Consider the following 22,802-nt stretch of genomic DNA (forward strand, 5'->3'; position numbering starts at 1 on the left):
CTTTTTAATTATTCAGTGATTGTGAGTATCCTGTCCACACAGCAAACCAGAATGTGCTAATAATCTATTTCATCTCCTTTCTCATTCACCACGGTTTGTGCTTGTGTCTCTAAAGCTGCATGCTAATTTCCCATTTGCCCTTGAACTGCTGAATTATTTCAATATATTCATAATGTAACCCGTACTGTATACTATTCACTGTGTAAATGTAATGCAATGGTTAATGAACCGGTTTGATTCCATTGAAGTCGCCTGGTGCAGTCCTACGGCGTTGCTAAAGCTGTACATTAGGAATAACAGGACATGTTGTTGTTTGTTTGTGCCGTCTGCTTTTAGGTGTGAATAGAGGCAGATGTAATGTGCCATGGCATCTGTTCACTGATCTATGCACCTCTCCTTGACTTAACCAACAAATGCCTTTACAAACAAAACTGTGAATTCAATGCTTTGAATATGAATCTAAAATGTTTTTTTTGTTTCTTTTTAACAAATAATTTACATCCAAAAGCAAAACATTAAGATTAATAAATGGAGTAGGATATTTACTGGAAATATATTGAGAAAAAAATACTTTTTGATCTTTTAACTAGTCCTCCTCATCAAAACATACAGGTAACATAAGTGGGAAGGAGTTGATTGAGCTTTATTTATATTGTTTATGAGTTTGTTTGTCTTATTCTCAGTTTAAAATGTTCTTAGTTTTGTGAAATCACAGATGGCTCTCCTGTGTTCCTTTAAATGTCAATACATTCTCGCCAGACTCGTTCTGAGCATTTCCGCCAGATTGCGTTCATTAAAAGTGCATGTCGGGGGAAAGCTAGCTTTTTTTTCTCTCCCCATGGTATTTCCTTCTGATGCCAGTAGATTGCCAGAATGCTAACACCAAATCCTAATGAAGGAACGCCTGACTGAAGGCGGAGCATATTTAAAGGCCAATAACAATACAAATAATGCATAATATGTGTCCTCTAAAAGACACATTTTCTTTCCCCTTCTGAGTTCACCGTAGGACATCTTCTGTCTGCAGTGATTCATTTGTTGCCTACTGCCATGCCCTACTTCACACCCTTTCCATTTACCATCCTGGGACAAGACATGGATTCAAACAGGGTGTAACATTGATATACTGTATGTGGCTGGTCGTCACGGCGGTTTCCATAAATGGAGCTATGACCAACTATAAAGGATGATTATAGATTCCGTTCAGCATTCAAACACCCACTTCCACAAAATCTTGACTACTTTCCTATTATCACTCTTTATCCCCCGCTCACATCTGTTAGCGTTGACGTACAGTTACAGTCACACATCCCCACATGCTAATTTGAGGTAGCAGTTACTCTCCCCTCCACAATAATACCCACGAGGGGGAAGTAGCTGTGTGGCACTAACTCCGGCTACAGGGCTTTGGCTGTGCGTGTGGATAAATAATAGATGGTGTGTTACTTCCTTTATCGCTAATGAAAGCAAGCAGCTGCTCCTCTTCTTTCTCAAACACCACCAGGACAGTTCCAGAAGACACTGTAGTTTGGGTCCTGGGCTGAAGCGATGGGGCGATACAGGCAGATAAAGAAACCGTCGCAGGGTGGCGTCGGTTATCTCTCCCGGAGCAGATAAATGGTGGCTAACACTGTAAGGCCATGTCCACTCTGACGCAGATAAGGCAGAGGCGTCGGTAACGGACGCACTGGACAGAGCGTAGAGTCGTTCTCACAAGTTTGCTGTTATTGTCTCGGATTTGGAGGTAATAAACATTTGATCACTTTAAATTAACTTACACTTTAAGTAGTTACAGAATATTGTTGCATGGTTCAATCAAAATACTGAATACGCAGAATGCTTTTATATTGTAATTCATTTTTAATAGTGTAAAACAGCTTTATGTTTGTTGCCAAGTTTATTATGCATTATTTATATTTCTTTTTTCTAACTAATACTGTGCTTTTTGAAGCCTTAATTTCATACTGTATTTGATTGATTTCTATATAGGTTGGTACAGTATGGTACAGTATGGTCAGTACATGTATTTAGTTACTTCCCAACACTGATTATATGCTACTTTTGTGGACGGTGGTTTGTCTCCATGGAGATTATTATTGCTTTGCCTGAAATTACTCTCAGGATGGAATTAAACTGTCCTACATTCAGTTATAGATGTTCTTATTGTTTGAAAATGTGTGGACTGCTATGGAACATTCAGGCAAATCAAAAACATCTCCATGGAGACAAACATCTACCATAGAGTTTAGAGCACCTTTATATTATGCTTCAAATATGATTGTATTGTGACGTATTGTGAAAACAGGCAGACGGGTTATGTTCTTTTATGTTGTGGCTGGTGCAGGAGCAGAACTGAATAACTTGAGTGCAGAGCTGGCACTTAAATCCACTCATTCATTCTCCAGCTCTTTTCTGCAGGTGCCAATTTCCCTATTGTACTTTATATTTTCACCGTGCATAATGATAGTCATAATTGGATCCTGAAAACTACCACTTATGTTCTGCGCTTTGCACCTGAAATACATTATTGTGATATTAAGGTGACACCGGACTCGACCACCCGTACCAGAAGTTAATCTTTTTCTTTTCCCAAACACACATTATCACTTTGAAAAGCCATTTCATTTAATAGCACACTGCACATTTCTGCAGATATGTATTGCCACCAACCATCAAAGATATGCATGCCACATTTTCTTCATTGCTGCAGCTTAGTCCAGCGGCACAAGTAGAAAAAGCAATTATTATTTGCCTGAAGTATTTCAAAATACCCAACTAGCTAGCATTTGTATTACAATGTATTTTTTTTTATTATTATTATTTTTAACTGTGGAATTTGGGCTAAGGTTGTCTTAAAAAAAAAAAACACAATACACGGACAAAAAAAGACACTAAATCTCGTATTGAAACTAGATAGGACAGAATTAGAACTAGAACATACTGTATATAGTGTTTCCCATAGATTCCTATGAGATTATTTTTAATCTCATATAATTTATAGAATATATATATATATATATATATATATATATATATATATATATATATATATATATATATATATATATATATATATATATATATATATATATATATATATATATATATATATATATATATATATATATATATATATATATATATATATATATATATTACATATGCTTCTTATTGCCTGTATTTAATCTGTAATCTGCCCAATATAATTCCTTGTGTATTATGGTAATACACTGTGAAACAAAGTGTGATGCCAATAGAATTTAATAGTTATTTTCTTATTTATGGGGGAGAATTTTCGACTATGAGAGACCACCATAGTCTCCTATGTTAAAGGGAAACACGGACCACACGCCACACGCTGAATACCAATCTTGCCGTTCATTCAAAAGTATTCTGACTAATATAGCGACATATTTTATCCACTTATTGTTTTCACTATTGCATCTCTATGAGCGTTAGACTACAGCTTTTGCTATAGTCTAAAATAAGTAACAAACCTTTTCCTTTGTATCAAAATGAAAATAGTATCGTGGCGCGACTTCTTTGGCGAGTAACCTTTAAATTAGTACTTTTACAGCGTACGGTTCTTCTTCTTCTGCTTTGACCGTCTCTTCTCTGACACCCACACCTTCAAAGCGTATCTGTAACGAATCAGGCAGCTGTGACGTCCTTTCAGGCTGTGAGGAAAAAAACTCGGGGTCGGAGGCTGCGTTTTGGGTCAGTGCGGCTGTACCTTTTAGCTCCGAGCTGAAACAGAACAATCAAACAGGCTTTTTTATGTTCAGCAAAGAGCTTCTTCACGGACATAAAAAACAATATTTTCCTTGATGCCTTCCCTTTGTACGGTTTGTGATTGAAAAAAACAACTTAATTCACCGACGATTTCACATTCAGTTGTATTATCCAGTGGTTAACAGTCGGATGTGGCGCGTTAATTAGCATTTTTTCATAAACAATTTCATGAATGGAGCAGATTCGCAGACTTTGTCCAATCTAATTATCTCCGGAAACAGGCTTCACGAAACACAATGAGAATACTGTGTGCTAAAGTTGCACAGCACACAATCCTGAACGTCGTCATGGCCTCTTTACAGTACTCGTTGTATCCATTTAGAGTGACGCCTCCTCTAAGTTACTGTAAAGTTTGAAAAGTCACTATAGCAGACCACAATTGAACTAAACTCAATCAAATGAATCTGCTTCATGTTCTATGCCACAGATGTTCCGCTGTATCCACATTGTACCGTTCTATACATAGCCCGAGAAGATCTATGGCGCAAATCGCATTTCGGAGTCGGAGAAATTGATCTGTTCTTGCAAAAAGCGCTCTGCACTATCAGATATAGTCTCCCGGTCCATCCTTCATCCCCCGCAGCGCCGCAGACTTCTGAAATGTCACTAAATTAGCTTGACTTTTCCTGCGCCGAGGCTGTCATTATGCAAAACCGTCACCTGCAGTTCACCAGATTGACTAATTATACTGTCAGTTGTGATCACACAGGAAAACACAAAAAGAGCTGGTGTCAGGAGAAAATCTTCAAAAATTTTGTCAAAAATAGCGACTTGTCTAAACGGAATTGAAGACTAAACTAGGTGCACTATGCAACCTTTCTGGTGGATAAGAATCTGAAAACTTTTTTTATTGACAAAAAAATAAGGTACTAAATAAAAATAGACGAATACAAAACAACTAGCAGTGCAAATGAAGTATTGTTGAAGTGGAAACAATCAGGTGACGCCAAGAGGCCACGGTACAAGTCACATCTGTGGAGAGGTGACCCTGCTCATAGTAAGAATGCAGTTTTTAACATCTACAATTGAATAAATGCAAGGTAGATGAGTTTGTTGCTATACTATGGGACATTACAGGCATAGCAATGACATCTCCATGGAGACAAGCAGGTGGTGGACCCCTTTAAAAATGACTGCATAACATTTAAAATTATCTGGACTAAATTGAACTATTATTTTTGAAATGTATATGCCTTAACCTTTCTTTTCATGGGATGCCCTTTTTCAAATATTTTTTAAATGACCCACAATGTTTTCTCTGGCCCCGCCCTTTTTTTGTCTCCATCTTCTCTCTTTTCTTTCAGTAAAAACAGAAAAAGTATATATATAATAAAATAAATAAGAAATAAATTAAAACAATAAATAAATACAAAATTAAAGATAAAAATGTCTGCATAAAGAAGCTTATTTTCACTGAGTCCTAGAGTCCTAAGTGTATTATACTCCAGGTAGTTTGCAGGAGGGAAACCAGATTAGTGAAAGCCTTCCATGCTTCATTTCAATTACATTTTAGTGATAGGATTATGTAACGGAATGAATGAAAACTACACAGACCTGCTGTGAGAAATCTGACTAAATCCAACATTCATTTGCCAATTTGCTTTGGACTGGTACTACAGGGAGCAGTTTGTAAAATGTAATGCCATTAAATTTGGCCCTCTTGGTTTCTATTCCAAAACTGCAGGCACATGTTCACTTATGATTATGATTTACATTCATATCTGTCTAAATTGAATGAACAGAAAAGTGTGAACACAAACAAACATAATATTTAGCTCTTTCTGTCAGCATTTTCTTATCAAGGTACTTTTTTTTCTGGCAACGATATGTAGCATAGTTTTTACTCCAGATGCCCTTTCTGATGTGCTCGTCTCCCTGAGCTTATTCCTTGACGAAAAAATAACACTATATCAGTTTTACTCTGCGAGACACATAGTATTGTTAAAATGACTCAAATTGACAATATTTATCAGGATGTGTGGAAGTTTTTACTCATTATTATTTCTTCTTCTTCTTTGGTGTTTTATGGCGGTTGGTATCCAAGTGTTACATTACCGCCACCCACTGTAGTTTTACGTCTTCTGTAGTTGTACGTCTTCTGTAGTTGTGCGTCTTCTGTAGTTGTGCGTCTTCTGTAGTTGTACGTCTTCTGTAGTTGTGCGTCTTCTGTAGTTGTACGTCTTCTTTAGTTTTACGTCTTCTGTAGTTGTACGTCTTCTGTAGTTGTACGTCTTCTGTAGTTGTGCGTCTTCTGTAGTTGTACGTCTTCTGTAGTTGTGCGTCTTCTGTAGTTGTACGTCTTCTTTAGTTTTACGTCTTCTGTAGTTGTGCGTCTTCTGTAGTTGTACGTCTTCTTTAGTTTTACGTCTTCTGTAGTTGTACGTCTTCTTTAGTTTTACGTCTTCTGTAGTTGTACGTCTTCTGTAGTTGTGCGTCTTCTGTAGTTGTACGTCTTCTTTAGTTTTACGTCTTCTGTAGTTGTGCGTCTTCTGTAGTTGTACGTCTTCTTTAGTTTTACGTCTTCTGTAGTTGTACGTCTTCTGTAGTTGTACGTCTTCTGTAGTTGTACGTCTTCAGTAGTTTTACGTCTTCTGTAGTTGTGCGTCTTCTGTAGTTCCACGCCACACCGTCAAAATAAAAATACAAATAAAGAAATAAAATAAAGAAAGAGAGAGAGAAAGAGAAGGGGGAAAAAATGTTATTCTACTTTATTCTTTAGACTTTATTCTTTAGACTTCATTCTAGCCTATTTCCTCATTCTTCTTTAGAATATGAACGATGAAATACAGTTTGGCATCACATAATTTCCACACATATGAAAAAAGAGATTGTATTTTCCATTTCGCTGTAAGAAAATAATGGTATTGTACTTGAAATTAAACAAACACTGCCCTCGAATACAAGAGAGTAGTTTCCTTGAGTGTAGCGCGCAGCCACCACAGATTTCCACTCTCCCCTCCACCACAGACACCTCCTGTCCTCCATTTGTCCAGATCAATTCTATTTCCTGTCGCCGTCTTCTGCCTCGGCCTGCTCTATGTCAATGTATTAAACTAATTCAATCTCCTTTACACAGGCCTCCCAAAGTAACGACCCATGACATTCAATTAACGTGTGCTTCCCCCGTCTCGGTAGGTGGGTCAATCTGATGTTTGTGTGGGGAATTAGTGCGTCAGAGGGTCATTTAAAAAGAGATGGAATATGTTTTCTTCCAATTTCATATCAAAACTGCTGGGGCTGGAACGACGAATCGCCCAATCGTGTCTTGTCGACGACAAAAACTAACGATCATATTCAGCGTTATGTAGATTATGCAAACTCTAAAATGCATATGAAAAGACCTTTTGCAACAAACAAAGTAAAAAAAGAACAAACTGTTTTAGATGTTCATCAATATAACTCTTAATTTGTAAATATTATTTATCTAGAAGTCTTCAGTCGACATATTTCAACCTTTATTTATCAATGTAGAGTAGAAATATTTGTTTTACTTCTCCACTAATCAAATAAATAATCACTGATCCCCACTTTAGCTTTACCTATTATTCAGAAGGTTTAATCATTTTCCCTGTCGCATTTTCCGGAGTACAAGTCGCACCACCCAAAAAATGCATAATAGAGAAGAAAAATATATATATAAGTCGCACTGGAGTATGAAATGAGGTTGCAAGTGTGAAAATAACAAATAATATCACATATAAGTCACTCCAGAGTATAAGTATATAAGTATAAATATAAGTATAAGTCGCACCCCGGCCAAAACTATGAAAAAAGGTGCGTCTTATAGTCCGAAAAATACGGTAATTCTTCTTACAATAATCGACACTACGCACGGGTTTATATTGAAATTCCCTGTCATATTTATCACGGCTAAAATTATTGCAATTAACAATAATATTACAACAAAATTCCTAAAAAATATCAGGAATAATAAGGATAGTGACCATTTTAATATGATGATTCCATGACTAACTAACTATTACGGCATTCTACTTTGTCAAACGTGACGAAAACGGTGATCTACAGGCGAACATCGCGCTTACGTAGCTTTTTTCTGTACAATCTGGAGGTACAAAGATGCGCATAATTGTTACAAAATGTGCCCAGAACGATTGTTGTCCTTTCTATCGCAATAAAAAACATTATTGTCCTAAAATGTGATATTGTGTGTTTGTTTTAAACTATCTGCTGGATAATACCGCACTTGCAGAGGCTCTATGCTGCCGACATTACAGAAACAGCTTGTCAGTAGTGCTTTATTAACCGCGCTCTGGGTTGGCCCGGGTTTGTCGTACTCTGCGGCGTGAGCTGACAGGCTTATTGGACTGCTGTTGAGAGATGCCCCTGTGTCCTTTAAGAGGTTACGCACATGAGAGAAACCAGGCCATTATGGATAGGTATTTTTAGTTGGCGGCATGACATTAAATAGTTTAATTTATATCGGCCTACAGCACATGTTCAAAATACCCATTGATTGTGATAGGCCTGCAACTACCGCTAATGATTGTTTTAGACGTCGACTAGTTATTGATTATTTAGTTTTTAAATACTTCAACTTCAACCAAATACCGTATTTTCCGGACTATAAGTCGCACCGGAATATAAGTCGCACCAGCCAAAAAATGCACAATAGAGAAGAAAAAAAACATATATAAGTTGCAAGTGTGAAAATAACAAATACTATCACATATAAGTCGCTCCGGAGTATAAGTATATAAGTATAAATATAAGTATAAGTCGCACCTCGGCCAAAACTATGAAAAAAGGTGCGACTTATAGTCCGGAAATTACGGTAATAATTTGAACTATGGTGACTAATGGATTCTAGACGGAGAATATTTCTAGAAGATGGAGAATAAAGTATATTGTGGATGAAAATGTTATAATTTGTATTTAATAATGCCGCTGTCTTTGTTAAAAAAGGTCTTTTTGACGTGTGTTTTTGAGTCTGTAGAGTCCGGCTAACGATTACAATGATCAAAGACGACTAAAAGGATGTTTAAAAGCCGTGATTTCTGAACCGGAAGATCTGTTTAGTTTACAGGCCGTATAATAATAATTTATTGATGTACTTTTGGTTAAGGTAATTTCTGACGTAAATTAAAAAGCGTCCTATCCTTGATTCATGCTCTGGAGCCTGCCGTCTACATGTGCGCATCAATAATGAATAACCCCTGTATTACAATGGGATTGAAATATTGTTTGCAAGTCAATTTGATAGATTACCTTTTGCTTTAATATACATATTATTAATCCTGTCACGATAACAAATTTGAAGATAAATTGCTACAGAAAACATTGTGATAAACTGTGTACAATAATGAAGACGATGACTCGAAAGCATAGTAAATGTAGATTGAATATGAATTATGACTAAATAACACAATGAAACACTTGCAGTAGTTAGTTAGTATGTATAATGTTATTTATTTAACCTTCTACAGCTCACATGTTATTGTACAACAGAACATAAGTGACCTACTTGTGCAAATAAAGAAGGTACATGTGATGAATATATAGTTAATATAAGCACCATGACAGGCCTGGTATTAAGTATAATGTTATTCAAACAAGCTAATCCCAAACTGTCTAATGTATAAAACCATAATCGTGTATACAAATAACATTATATTTCATGACGTCATATTCTCTACACATCAAACATCCAATCCAACACTGCTTTTGTTGCCTTTTCTTCAGGCAGAGCTGCTTTAGAAGTCTCTTTAATTATAATCCTGCTGGAAACAGGTCTGTGTGTGCACTGGAGGGGACGCGCTCTCATTAGAGGATCCATTCACATGATGTTTCTCTGCTACATCAGCCTTCTCTTTCCCACAACTGTTCTTCCATGTTTCTGCATCAGGTTAAACTTCTGAAGATGAAACGGGTGATTTGACGTCGTTCTACTGACTTGGATTTTCACAATTGCCACTGAAAACTCAAACATATTGATCAGATGTAGGTAATACTTTTGTTCTAGGATCTGGGGAAACAATTTTTTTGTTGTAAGAAGCTGTTTTGCAAAGTGCACAGCACAACAAGATACACAATTAGTGTGGGACATTCATAAAAAGCAACAAAACATTTCCAAAATGATCATTTTCATGTAGCTCTGTGAAATTTTAAGTAACATACCTTTATTCCATAGGCAGTACATTGTATTACAACAGTGAATGTTAAAGGCGGTATGGATGATTTTTCGGCGATTTGAGAACGCAGGCGGAAGTGCGCATGTGCACTCCCCCGTGTGGACTGATACAACACACACGTGCGTTTGTTTATTAGTGCAATGGAGCGCATCGCATCTCTCGTCTCCCGTAGATTTCTGTCCACTTCTGCGTCAGCTCGAACTGTCTTTCTCCGTCTTCATTTTGCCCCGTACACTGAGGGAACTATATTATGATAGATCCATGCGCTTAGGCACGCGGAAACGTGAGGAGGAACCGCACGCGGCTGCAGGTGAGCGGTAGGTGCGTTTTATGATTGATACGTGGCAGGACAAATGATTTATCCACGCCACGAGGAAATATAATAAAAAATTTGCTGAAAAAAATCGTCCGTACCACCTTTAAGTTCAGTTATGTATTTGAGGCAGGGATAGAGCACAACACACATGTATCTCATCAGGAGAGATGCTTTGCACCAGATTGTAGCTCAAGCTAATGCTTCTCTATTGTTTGAGTGTTATTTGAGTGGTCATTGTAAAGGAGATCAGATTCAGAAAGCGTTTTTATCCCCAAGGGCAATTTGTAGCTCCACAGTTGTGTATTGAATGCTGAAAAACATATATGTCAATGGACAACAAGTCAATAAGAGAGAGCAAAAATTGCAATACATCAAGAATAGGTCACGTCTGGGTTTAGCAGCGTTATAGCTGAAGGTTAACCTGGCTCATGGCAGATTGATGTGTGGCACTATTGAGTTCTACACATGAATAAAGACGTGTGAACGTGTGATGTGAACTCAGTCACTAAGAATGATCTTCCAAGCAAGGTGAGCTGAAGGTATAAAAAACAACAATTACACATTTATATGATTTATATGATTCACTTCATCCCATGAACACAGTTTTAGTTTCTGTTACTCACTGTTATAGGACACTTACCGTAATCTGTCAAATTTCTTGATCTGTATTTTGTTCCAAGTAGTTTTGTAACCATCGTGAAATGCCAAAATATAATATTAGACTTGTATCTAGCCGTATCTACTTTCACACCATCACATTTCACAAAATCATAGAGTACAAAAACCTCTCTATGATCTTGTCATACGCGGAGCCAGTAAATTACAGTGGATTTTAATAGCATAATTTTCATTTCACTCCTTTTTGTAAACTGCCGCTTTCTGTTTTCCAGCCCACCTCTCCACATATCTCTGTTTTGATAATGATCTAATTAAGAGAGCCCTTTGTTGCCTGCCCACTGTGTACCGTTGCCAGCCGTGTCGGCATGCGCTCGGCAATTACATGTAACATTCGTCTGCTCCAGAACGACTAATTAGGCCTTCAGGACAACGGCCGGACCTTGAAAAACATGCGCGCATAAGACCACTGCTGCCCGCCCTCCGTGGACGCTCTGTCAAAGCGGCTGTCGAGGTATCAATCACACTCTTGTCAGATACGTTCCAGCGCTGCACGGTTTCGTCTCTATCTGTTTAGACGTGACAACAAGTCTCCTCCAGGTCACCAGCCGGGCTCTTTATTAAAGCTTCTCGTACGGGGGACAGAAATGGGGGAACAAATAGGGCTTGTCATGGTTTGGGTCCGGAGGTGGATCGACTGTCACGTTGATTGATTACGGCGCCCGCGTGCGAAACGCTGCTCTTGCAAAATGTCATCTCTCACAGAACACAGAACGCTGCCTGTGATTCGCTCCGAAATGTATCTGCAGGAAGAAGTAGCAAAATATGTACTCGGACACTGTTAGAGTGTGTGGTGGAGGTGCTGTTACGTCTAGCTCCTCTGGTTAGTGGAGAGTCATAATTATCGGGCAAAATGTACAAATATATCAATATATGGTTTTGTTTTACATCAGCCCGATGACAATAATCCATAAGAATGTGCAAGAACATTCCTGCAAATGTTGGGATTGAGGAGCAGCCTTTTTTTAAAGCATCTAATTATGCATTTCTCAACAAAACACACTGCAATATTATACATTGTTGATACATTTCCCACGTTTACTACTAAGACCAACTAACTCGCTAGTTTCTGCTGCTACTATGGCCACTACTGTTTAGCTCCTTCCACTACTTCGACTGCCAGTACTCGCACAACTGCTTTTGAAAATGTTAACACTACGATGCTACGTCCACCTTCTTCCTTTTGCGGGTTGTACAGGAAGTTCTTTTTCTAAAACCACCATTAATACATCTCTGACTTGCATCTTGTAAGTGTACACACAAACGCTAAGGCTGCACGGTGACAGCGAGGAAGACAGGAGCTCATTAGCCGCTCGTAGCACCATGTCAAAGACTAACAATATCATACTGTTATTATTAGGGCTGTAGTGACCTGTATGTACTATAGAAAACAGCTTCTTTATGTGTAAAATGGAGCTCATAGTCAGCATTTACTTACACTTTACTCCCATTTAATCCCAATAAAATGCAGTAGTAGTCAAATACTAAATACTTTTGTCGATTGAGACACCATTGACCTATTGAGTGACTAAACAACTGAAGTAAACTAAACCACAGCTCGAGATACTGGGGTCAAACAGTTAATCAAATGAAATGAAATTGCCTCAGTAACTGTATCCGGCTGTGTTCTAGTTTAGTCAGCGTAAACACTCATTATGTTTTAATGAATACCTGAATGAAATGTTAACGTCGTCAATTACAGTCCGTCTCCTGTCAAATGCAATTGTGTGTGCCATTTGGAAATATCATTGGGCAGAGAGTCGAGGTGGAATTTGATTAGGGAATTCAAACGGCCTTCTGTGCGGTCAGTAGTCTGTCTTTGTGAGGTGTGTTTCGAGTTATTTGAAGATAGTCTTTTGAAGCGGTGTGGCAAAGCTGTAAGATCCCATTTTGTACTTATTTCAAAAGGAGAGGACAGCCGTGTCTAGATTTCCATGAGGTTTTTTCTTTACATCATTTTACAAAGTGCACACCAAGGTATAGAAATAAATGCCAAGTGACAAAGGGATTTTCATGATAGGTTCAGCCTTGCTATTAATAGAATCATAATTTGAAATACTGTATGTCAATGTAATTTTTTCTGGAGAAGGATCCGTCATCTCTTTTTCACTTTTGAGATGATATTTTGCGTTGCCTATAACTTTCCAGTGTATATTTTACCGTATAGTGGAAAAACGGACCAAAAAAGATGAAAACAGAAAACAATTGTGTGTTGTAAACTTTTAAGTGAAGGTATAAAGTGATATTTTGACATTCCAATTTCAATAGGTCGACTAATATGGTGAAAGACATGTTTTAACACATTTCTGTTTAATTGATAGTTCACTAGCAATGACCATAACCCCAGCTACGATGCAAAGTGTTTATTGGCGTACGAGAAACATGAACAACACAAATGTACAGAAATGGATGCCGTTTTGGGGCCTCTGGAGATAAATTAGAAGATTTAGAATAATTAAAAGAGAGTGGGAGGGAGGGGCACGAAGTCACGACACTGATGTGTGTGACCTGGATGCTTAAATAGTGTAGCCGCAGGAAGGGGTGTAAGAGGGGTGTGGTCCTGCTCCTGAACTTAAGATAACAAACATATCTTCATCTATAGTTGTCCAACCCTAATCTCTAAGTGACCACATCTCTAAGTGAGAGTTGATCCAGCTCAGAGTAAACATATTTCCATAGTATTCGTGAGCAATAAAACACCTAAAATATAGACGTTTATTGCCGTACTGTGGAACATTCCAGGAAAAGAAATATCATTCTCCACCTGAACAAATGCATAGTGCAAATTTAACTAATTCCTTCGGCTACTTTGGCGGTAGCAGAAGAAGCAGCTGTTCCATTGTGTGCTATAAAAATTTCTCTAATCAGGTGACAATTTGATACGTGCAATAAACCGCCTCTCTGAATGAATAGAGACGGCGTTCATTTACACCTCCTCATACGTCTGAACTGTAGCACCTTTAAACAGCAGCCGCGGGCACTCATAGCAGCCTTTGTCTCGTGTAGTGCATTATTTTCCCGACTGAAGCAAATGTGCATGGAAATAGTGTGAATAATTTGGCCCTATTTGTTAAACAGCCTTGCATTTGGCTGTAAGGATTTAGAGGTTAATTTAATGCATGGTTTGTTCAAGGTTGGGCGGTGCGCTCTCTTGTTTTTATTATCACTATTGGATATTTCATTAGTGTGGTTAGTTTGAGCCTTCGCAGTTTTGATAACTTCTTTTCTAATATAACTCTTATAAAACTGTGAAATCTTGCTCCAGTTTTGTGCTTCCTCAACAGGAATAAATGATACAAAGTTGCTCTGAATGGAATGTTTCCCTCGTTTGCTTTACAAATAAATACCGTATTTTCCGGACTGTAAGTCACACCTTTTTTCATAGTTTTGGCGGGGGTGCGACTTACTCATATTTATACTTATATACTTATACTCCGGAGCAACTTATATGTGATATTATTTGTTATTTTCACACTTGCAACCGCATTTCATTCTCCAGTTTTTTTCTTCTCTATTATGCATTTTTTGGCTGGTGCGACTTTGGAAAATACGGTAATAGTAATATGTAAAAATGTATTGTTGTTGTCTTTGATTCAAAATATATGAATCCATGCTATACATCTTTTTGCTCCTTTGGCTTATTTATAATTCATTTGCTTTTACACATCCGCTAATGGGTGTAATGAAAGCATAAAGTTTGGTTATAGCAGCAGGAACGACCTCTGCATCCCAAGTCGTGCATTATTGTCACACGTTTGTTTGAAGGGACTGTTATTTCTGAAAGTATCTCTCGTCTAGATTTACTCAAAAGTGAATCTGCAGATTGAGATTCCAAACATAAACTATTTTTCTTTCTCTTTTTTCCAGGCTGCCTGCTCCAACTCCGGTAAACACAAATCAATGACTGAACACTCTCCCACCCATTATGGACAAGAAAAGTGGTAGGTATCGCTGTTGCCTGAAAATGTATCTGTGCAGTGTTTCATAGTTTATCCACTAATTCACAGGGCCGGGGTGTCCTTGCCTTGGTTTATTGTGTTGTGAGGTGAATAGCTGAGCAGTTGACTCATGCCTCCATAACCGCTGCCTGTAGCGCAGCTTTATTTCCTCCAGGTGATCACCGCCCACTGTCTCTCTCAGTGTGCGTAGCATTTTGTATGCAGATTAGTTTACTTTGGCGCAATCACTGCATGTTAATTGCTTCCCAGTAAGTGGTGTGGTTTTACATAATGAAGCATCATGCGTGCTCATGGTGGAGCCTGTATGTACAAGTGGTGAACGTGACTAATAGCACTGATCACTATCTGTAATTTGGTAATGTGGATTTTGTCACGGAGCACATTCATAATTGTATCAGTGTTACCTCTGTGGTTATTTGTAATAGTAGAAGTGGTGGCAGGACACATGTATAGATTTTTCTATTGATTGTTCTTTTGTTCCCCACAGCCAATGGGGTTCAGGCCAAGAGCAGTGAGGCGGGGGTTCAGAGAAAGCAGCTGCCCTACTCCGTGGAGACTCCTTATGGCTTCCACCTGGACCTGGACTTTCTCAAATATGTCGACGATATTGAAAAAGGAAACACCATAAAAAGAGTCCACATCCAACGCAGGATAAAAGGGCCACCCAAATTTAGCACATTGCCCCGGAATTTCAGCCTGCCAGGACATGGGGTCCGACCTGCTCCGAAGGAAACCATCGCTTGGTCCGGGACATCCACGCTGGGACCAAAACCAAAATCCCGGGTGGCTGAAGTCCAGCAGATATTTGACTTTCAAAGTAAACTGGGCTCCACCAGCCAGAGTAGCAGGGGCTTCACAAATCAGGGCTATGTCTCACCAAAACCAAGAGAGGAAACAAGTGTCGGGTCCCGTTTTGAGGAGAAGTCAACCGCAGAGTTGCAAAACCGACCAAACTTACTCCGAGCGTCCAGCATGCCCATCACTTTACAGCAAAGAAAAGGTTCTGATTCCAGTAGTCCAGTTTTAGTCACTCCAGAGAATGGCTCTTCAGAAAATATGTTTCGTGCTTCCCCTGATGTCACAGAACGCCGCATTCCTCAAGATCGGACGGGCCTTCACCAACAGATCACTGTGGCACTGAAACGCGTCAGAGAGTTAGAAGAGCAGGTCAAAACTATCCCAGAGTTAAAGGCACAGATATCTTCACTGAGAGGCGAAAGAGAAAAACTACTTCTACAGCTCCAAGTTCAGATGAAAGCCAGAGTTTCAGCAGAAAGTAAAGATGCAGGGACACACAGTCAGCAACAAGGACAGCGGCCGTCACAAGAGCTTAAGTTACCTTTGACGCCTCAGCCTCCAGAGACTAAACCTGAGACAGAGAAAAAGGAAGGGGAGGCAAACATTGGCAATGTGCTAGCAAAAGGACAGGAAACGTGTAAAGACACAATAAGGGGTCCAATTGAGCAGTCGGCACCAAAGCAATCACAGGAAATTGCAGGACAAGAGAAAGATACAATGATTAGTAGTTGTCAACATGTCAGCCCGGATAAAGCGATTGTTGATGATGGAGATAGTGTTGAAGAGCTGCAAGAAAAGTTAAGAATACTTGAAGAAAAACTTGTTCATGCTACAGATGATTTAGAAAGAACAAGTTCGCTCTTGAAGAGGCAAATAGAAGAAAACAAGGCTAAAGAGGAGAAGATTTTGCAATTGAGCGAAGGAATGCGAGTAGAAGTGTGTAGTCCAGAAATGATTGACCGCCCGAGGAGGGAAAGCATCGACACAGGGACAATTACAGAAAGAGTCGACACGTCCCATCAGGAGACAGAGACAGAACCGTGCGGAACAGTGGATAAGGGAACGGATACGGAAAAGATCTGTATAGAAGTCTGTGTGCCCCAACCGGCGGCGGAAAGCAAAGATCGGAGAGTAGAGACGAGTACAATTGACGTTCAAGTGACAGAAATACAGGCAGAAGCAGCAGCCATGAGTCCACCAAGACCCAGGACGAATAGCATGGAAAGAAGTACAGAGACTGAGAGGGTGATTACTCTAGACCAGACGACGGAAACCCCAGTGGCGCAAAGAGTTAACCAGGTGACCGAAACGGAAACAGGGAACAATCGTCCGATAAGACCGAGAACCAGCAGCGTAGACAGAGGGACGGTCACGGAGAAGGTGGGTACAGTGGATAGAGTAACTGAAACAGAGGCGGCACATAGGACGGACCGGCAAACTGAAACTGAAATGGTGAGGAGACTGGAAAACAACCAAGCAAGACATGTGGAAACTCATGTATATGTTCAAGAAAGGGAAAGTGTAAGTAGTGAACGAGTGGTAGAGACAGACGCCATTGTCAGTCAGACAGAGGAGGCGTCAAATGAAGTTAGAGCAATACAGGAGGTGAGCAAAATGGCTGAAACGGTGAGTTTAGTTGAGGTTTCAGAAACAAAAATAGAACAGCCATTTTTAGAGACGACAAGGAAAGTTGAAGAGTCTTTAGTTAAGGATTCGAGTAATGCTGCAGGAAAGGATTTGGAACTAAAAGTTGAAGAAAAGCATGTGGACAATAATGAAGAAAGCAAAGAATCGGCTGCTCAAAAAGCTGAGGTAACGGAGGTAATTGAGACTAAAGTCGTTTTAGCTGACAAAACAGTTAAAAAACAGGATGCAGAAGTGGTTCGACCCAAAATCAAAGAACCTGTATCCGCTGGGAAGGTGGTTGATGCTCCAAAAACTGCAGCACCCGTGAGACCCCAAAGAGGTAGACGCCCTTCAAATGAGCAACCCCAAGCTGCTCCTCCACAACCTCAGTCAGCACCTGTCCGACCTCGCAGGGCATCCATGGAAACCCAAGCAGCTCAGCCAGCCCCGCCACAAAAACCTACACCGTCCCAAGAACAGGTTTTAACTACTTCTCAACCCACCATTACAACCACCGCACAAGTCCAAGAGTCCTCAAAAGTCACAGCTGTGCCTCAAGCTAAAGAGAAAGTGGCAAGTCAGGAACAAACTCCGTCCAAACCTCAAGCAAAAAGTGAAGTTTCAACTCGTCCAAAGTCTATCCAGTCGCAAACCTCAACGGCTCGAAGGAACTCTAAAGAGGTCAAAGCTCCACAAAAGGCGTCTAGTGTCACTCAGCCCGCTTCCCGGCCAACGCGCCAAGGATCGCAGGACGCCCCATCTCAGGGTTCGAGGAGGAGTTCAGGTGGAGAGGGTCAAGCACAGAAAGAAGGGAGTGAAACCCAGCCACTTCGCCGGGGGTCCAGTGAGGCAGCCCAACGACGTGGTTCTGGAGAGGGCCAGGGTTCACGTCGGGACAGTGGAGAGACGCAACGCAAAGGGTCAAGTGATTCTCCGACCTCGCCAGCCGCTTTGGGACAGGTGGTAACGCGCCTCACAGGACTATTGGGGGAGCAATGGGCGCAGCTAGGCAGTGGTTCTGGAACACAGCAACAGACAGTCGGTCAGCAGGAGGCCCCCAGCGCTCCGAAGCAAGCGACAGGGAAGAAAGCCGAGCCAGTGAAAGGAACTGGCGCCAAACCAGCAGGAAAGGCAACTCCCGCCGCAGCAGCAGGTAAACCAGCGGGGAAACCAGGCCCATCCAAGATGAGTTCCATCCAGAGTCAGCTGGTCAGCTCCCTCAGCGTCCTGTCAGCTTTCTACTCCCCAGCCCAGAAAGCCGCAGCTGCCAAGAAACAGCAGGAGCAAGGTAGGTCTTCCTTTCATATTTGACCCTCTCCAGTGCATTAAGCGGTATGTCTCCCTCACTGTCTGCAATACTCATATTTCCTCTTCATTACAATGTATGCGAATATGAAAATAGAGCAGCCGACTAAATTATATTTAGATGCCTTACAACAGCTTCCATAATAACACTGGGGCCAAGATCTTGGTTTCAACGCTAAATTTTCATTTGTGTTGGCGCTGTAGTGTCAAAAAGCATTATTTTTTCCAAACATGACACAGAAACTCAATTGCTTGGTGTTAAACAGTGTTAAAGTTACCTGTCACATTTTAAGATTGAGGTTAGGTAAATTACAGCCATTATTAGAGCTTGTAATATACAACATTCAGAGTAAAATGTCATCTCTCCCTCCCCTCTAGAGCAGAACTGTTTTTAGATGCTTCATTATTCTCTGCTCAGTGCCAGACATCAAATAAGTGTTATGAACCATATAATTTAGTGTCCTTTCTACCCACTTCTTCTCCCACACATTATTTATTGACAGAACGCACAGTCAGGAAGCACTTCTAATGATCAGCCTCTGACAAATTATTGCCTTGGCCCTGCACACCAGGCTCTATTGCTTTCATGAACATAAAGCACAGTGCATTGGCATGTGACTATGTAAGCATCATGTAGTTAATGCAAATGTCTTACGTGCTCCTGATGTCTGTCCATTCACTTTAAGGCTCGAGGGCTCCAGCTATGCTATCACTCAGCTATGTTCACAGTTCATTTGAAGTTCAGTGAGCGAGTTCTGTAGCTGGAGACCGCTTTCAAGTGCAAAATATACTGTATGCAACGTCTCTGGAGATCGTAACCTACTGTATTTGGAACAGCTTGGCGGATATTTACAGAAACAAATGTCATAGGACCCAAGATTACTGTCATTGTCGTTCAGAGATTCACTTCAGTTCCATTTATTTTTGTAGAGCCCAAAATCACAACAGCAGTCGCCTCGCAGGGCTTTACGAAAGTTAGAAAAGCCAACAATGAAACAGTAATTGTTCAATAAAGGCAAGCAGATTAACCAACATTCACATGAAATAAACAAATTATCTCTGGGCATCCCCTAAAATAATATTTTATGATGACTATAGTTCAGATTAATAATAATAAACATGACATTAACAAGAAATATAGCATTAAAGTAGTTAGGCTTCGACCATAATCTAAAACAACATTTCATTAAACATTATGACTGTGTGTGTTGTGCATCTATACACGCCCTAAAATCCTAAAAGTACTTGCAATGCATTTTTCAAGCAAGACTTTATTTATGGCAAATCTCTCAAGCATAAAGTCATTTACACACCGCCTACACTCTAACTTTCCTCCCCGTCTTGTTGTTGTCCCCTGAGAGACGGCGGCGTATCTAAAAGCATTATTCCTGTGGGATGGTGGTCGCGTGTTTTTTTGGGGCCGGTGCCAAAACGCCGTGTCTCTGCATTAAACATCAGTCAGCCCCTGCACCTCATCTGCTTCACGTCACATCTGAGCAGGAATACGGAAGAAGCCAAACATGAGTCAGCAAAAACACATAATCAATTATAGTGTACTTAAACATCAGTAGGTCCGGCTGTGTCAAGGTTGCATCTCGTCAATAAGGCTTCAGTTATGACCGGTGCATGCTGAAGATTGCCCTCTAGAAGAACATGATGAGCGCGGCGTGAAATGGACTAAAAAGCAGTCTATAATTAAATATAAAGAACATAGCGTTTGGACAGGAGGGTTTAGATTTGACGGGTGATATTAGGCAACAATTTAGGCGATATAGTGTCCTCAGGGAATGATAAATGTTTCCATCTGGCCTATCATTTATAAAACCTGCGAACACTGTTGTTTGGACACCACATTATTCATGGATGTAGTGAATGGGGCATAAGTTGGCAGTTTGAGGCAACCTCCAAAAATAATAAAGTACTGGAATTCTCCTTTACTTTGTTATTTTTGGAGGTTGTCTGGATTCGGTTCGATTCACATTTCAGGACACGATTCGTAAACAAATAAAAAATATGTCATTGTTCCCAATTTGGTGACAAAACAATTCACTTTGCCTTTAAATGTAAATGTAAATGACACAACTGTTTATTGCATTTGTCTTTATAGGGCTTAATATAGACTCTCTCTTATGTTTCAGTTAAATTCAGGCTACATCTTCTTCATATTAGATTATGATGCATGTAGCCTGTTATTATTATTATTATTATATTCCACGTGTGAACTGCTGTAAAGACGGAGAAGTGTTTCTGCATCTTTACAGCAGTTTGGTGAAATGTTTTGCCAGCTTTACTTTCTCTTATGCTGTTGACCACCGTGTGCTTTGTCCGTGCACGTGCAGTTCTCCGTCCCTGTGTGCGCACTTGTCCTGTGTTTGTCCTGTGTGTGTCCTGTGTGTGTCCTGTGTGTGTCCTGTATGTGTCAGTGTGTCTGTGTGTGTCCTGTGTGTGTCCTGTGTGTGTCCTGTGTGTGTCCTGTGTGTGTCCTGTATGTGTCAGTGTGTCTGTATGTGTCCTGTGTGTGTCCTGTGTGTGTCCTGTGTGTGTCCTGTGTGTGTCCTGTGTGTGTCTGTATGTGTCTGTGTGTGTCCTGTGTGTGTCCTGTGTGTGTCCTGTGTGTGTCCTGTGTGTGTCTGTATGTGTCTGTATGTGTCTGTGTGTGTCCTGTGTGTGTCCTGTGTGTGTCCTGTGTGTGTCTGTATGTGTCTGTGTGTGTCCTGTGTGTGTCCTGTGTGTGTCTGTATGTGTCTGTATGTGTCCTGTGTGTGTCCTGTGTGTGTCCTGTGTGTGTCCTGTATGTGTCTGTATGTGTCTGTGTGTGTCCTGTGTGTGTCTGTATGTGTCTGTGTGTGTCCTGTGTGTGTGTCCTGTGTGTGTCCTGTATGTGTGTGTGTGTGTGTCCTGTATGTGTCTGTGTGTGTCCTGTATGTGTCTGTGTGTGTCCTGTATGTGTGTGTGTGTGTGTCCTGTATGTGTCTGTGTGTGTCCTGTGTGTGTCCTGTGTGTGTCCTGTGTGTGTGTGTGTGTGTCCTGTGTGTGTGTGTCCTGTATGTGTCTGTGTGTGTCCTGTGTGTGTGTCCTGTGTGTGTCCTGTGTGTGTCCTGTGTGTCCTGTATGTGTCTGTGTGTGTCTGTATGTGTCTGTATGTGTCTGTGTGTGTCCTGTGTGTGTCCTGTATGTGTCTGTGTGTGTCTGTATGTGTCTGTGTGTGTCCTGTGTGTGTCTGTGTGTGTCTGTATGTGTCTGTGTGTGTCCTGTGTGTGTGTCCTGTGTGTGTCTGTATGTGTCTGTATGTGTCTGTATGTGTCTGTGTGTGTCCTGTGTGTGTGTCCTGTTTGTGTGTGTCCTGTATGTGTCTGTGTGTGTCCTGTGTGTGTGTCCTGTGTGTGTCTGTATGTGTCTGTGTGTGTCCTGTGTGTGTCCTGTGTGTGTCCTGTGTGTGTGTGTGTCCTGTATGTGTCTGTGTGTGTCCTGTGTGTGTCCTGTGTGTGTGTGTGTCCTGTGTGTGTGTGTCCTGTATGTGTCTGTGTGTGTCCTGTGTGTGTGTCCTGTATGTGTCTGTGTGTGTCTGTATGTGTCTGTATGTGTCTGTGTGTGTCCTGTGTGTGTCCTGTATGTGTCTGTGTGTGCCTGTATGTGTCTGTGTGTGCCCTGTGTGTGTCCTGTATGTGTCTGTGTGTGTCCTGTTTGTGTGTCGTGTGTGTGTGTGTGTGTGTGTGTGTGTGTCCTGTGTGTGTCCTGTGTGTGTCTGTATGTGTCTGTGTGTGTCCTGTGTGTGTCCTGTCTGTATGTGTCCTGTGTGTGTCTGTATGTGTCCTGTGTGTGTCCTGTGTGTGTCTGTATGTGTCTGTGTGTGTCCTGTGTGTGTCCTGTGTGTGTCCTGTGTGTGTCCTGTGTTTGTCTGTATGTGTCCTGTGTGTGTCCTGTGTGTGTCTGTGTGTGTGTCCTGTGTGTGTCTGTATGTGTCTGTGTGTGTCCCGTGTGTGTCCTGTGTGTGTCTGTATGTGTCCTGTGTGTGTCTGTGTGTGTGTCCTGTGTGTGTCTGTATGTGTCTGTGTGTGTCCCGTGTGTGTCCTGTGTGTGTGTCCTGTGTGTGTCCCGTGTGTGTGTCCTGTGTGTGTCTGTGTGTGTGTCTTGTGTGTGTCTGTATGTGTCTGTGTGTGTCCTGTGTGTGTCCTGTGTGTG

At 40.7% G+C, this 22,802-nt stretch overlaps 1 protein-coding gene across 1 annotated transcript in view; it reads left to right on the plus strand.

Moving 5' to 3' along the window:
* Nucleotides 1-22,802, plus strand: part of kank4 (KN motif and ankyrin repeat domains 4) — a 126,680-nt gene that overhangs the window by 82,960 nt on the left and 20,918 nt on the right. Inside the window, exons 3-4 of the mRNA XM_072438301.1 lie at nt 14,800-14,873; nt 15,379-18,603. Of these exons, the coding sequence (XP_072294402.1) occupies nt 14,858-14,873; nt 15,379-18,603 (3,241 nt within the window). The 5' untranslated portion in view covers nt 14,800-14,857. The remainder of the gene's footprint in view (nt 1-14,799; nt 14,874-15,378; nt 18,604-22,802) is intronic.

This window comes from Eucyclogobius newberryi, unplaced genomic scaffold (genome assembly GCF_026437365.1).
Source record: "Eucyclogobius newberryi isolate DKJ021-1_F unplaced genomic scaffold, fEucNew1.0.hap1 SCAF_9, whole genome shotgun sequence".
In the NCBI taxonomy this organism is placed as follows: domain Eukaryota; kingdom Metazoa; phylum Chordata; class Actinopteri; order Gobiiformes; family Gobiidae; genus Eucyclogobius; species Eucyclogobius newberryi.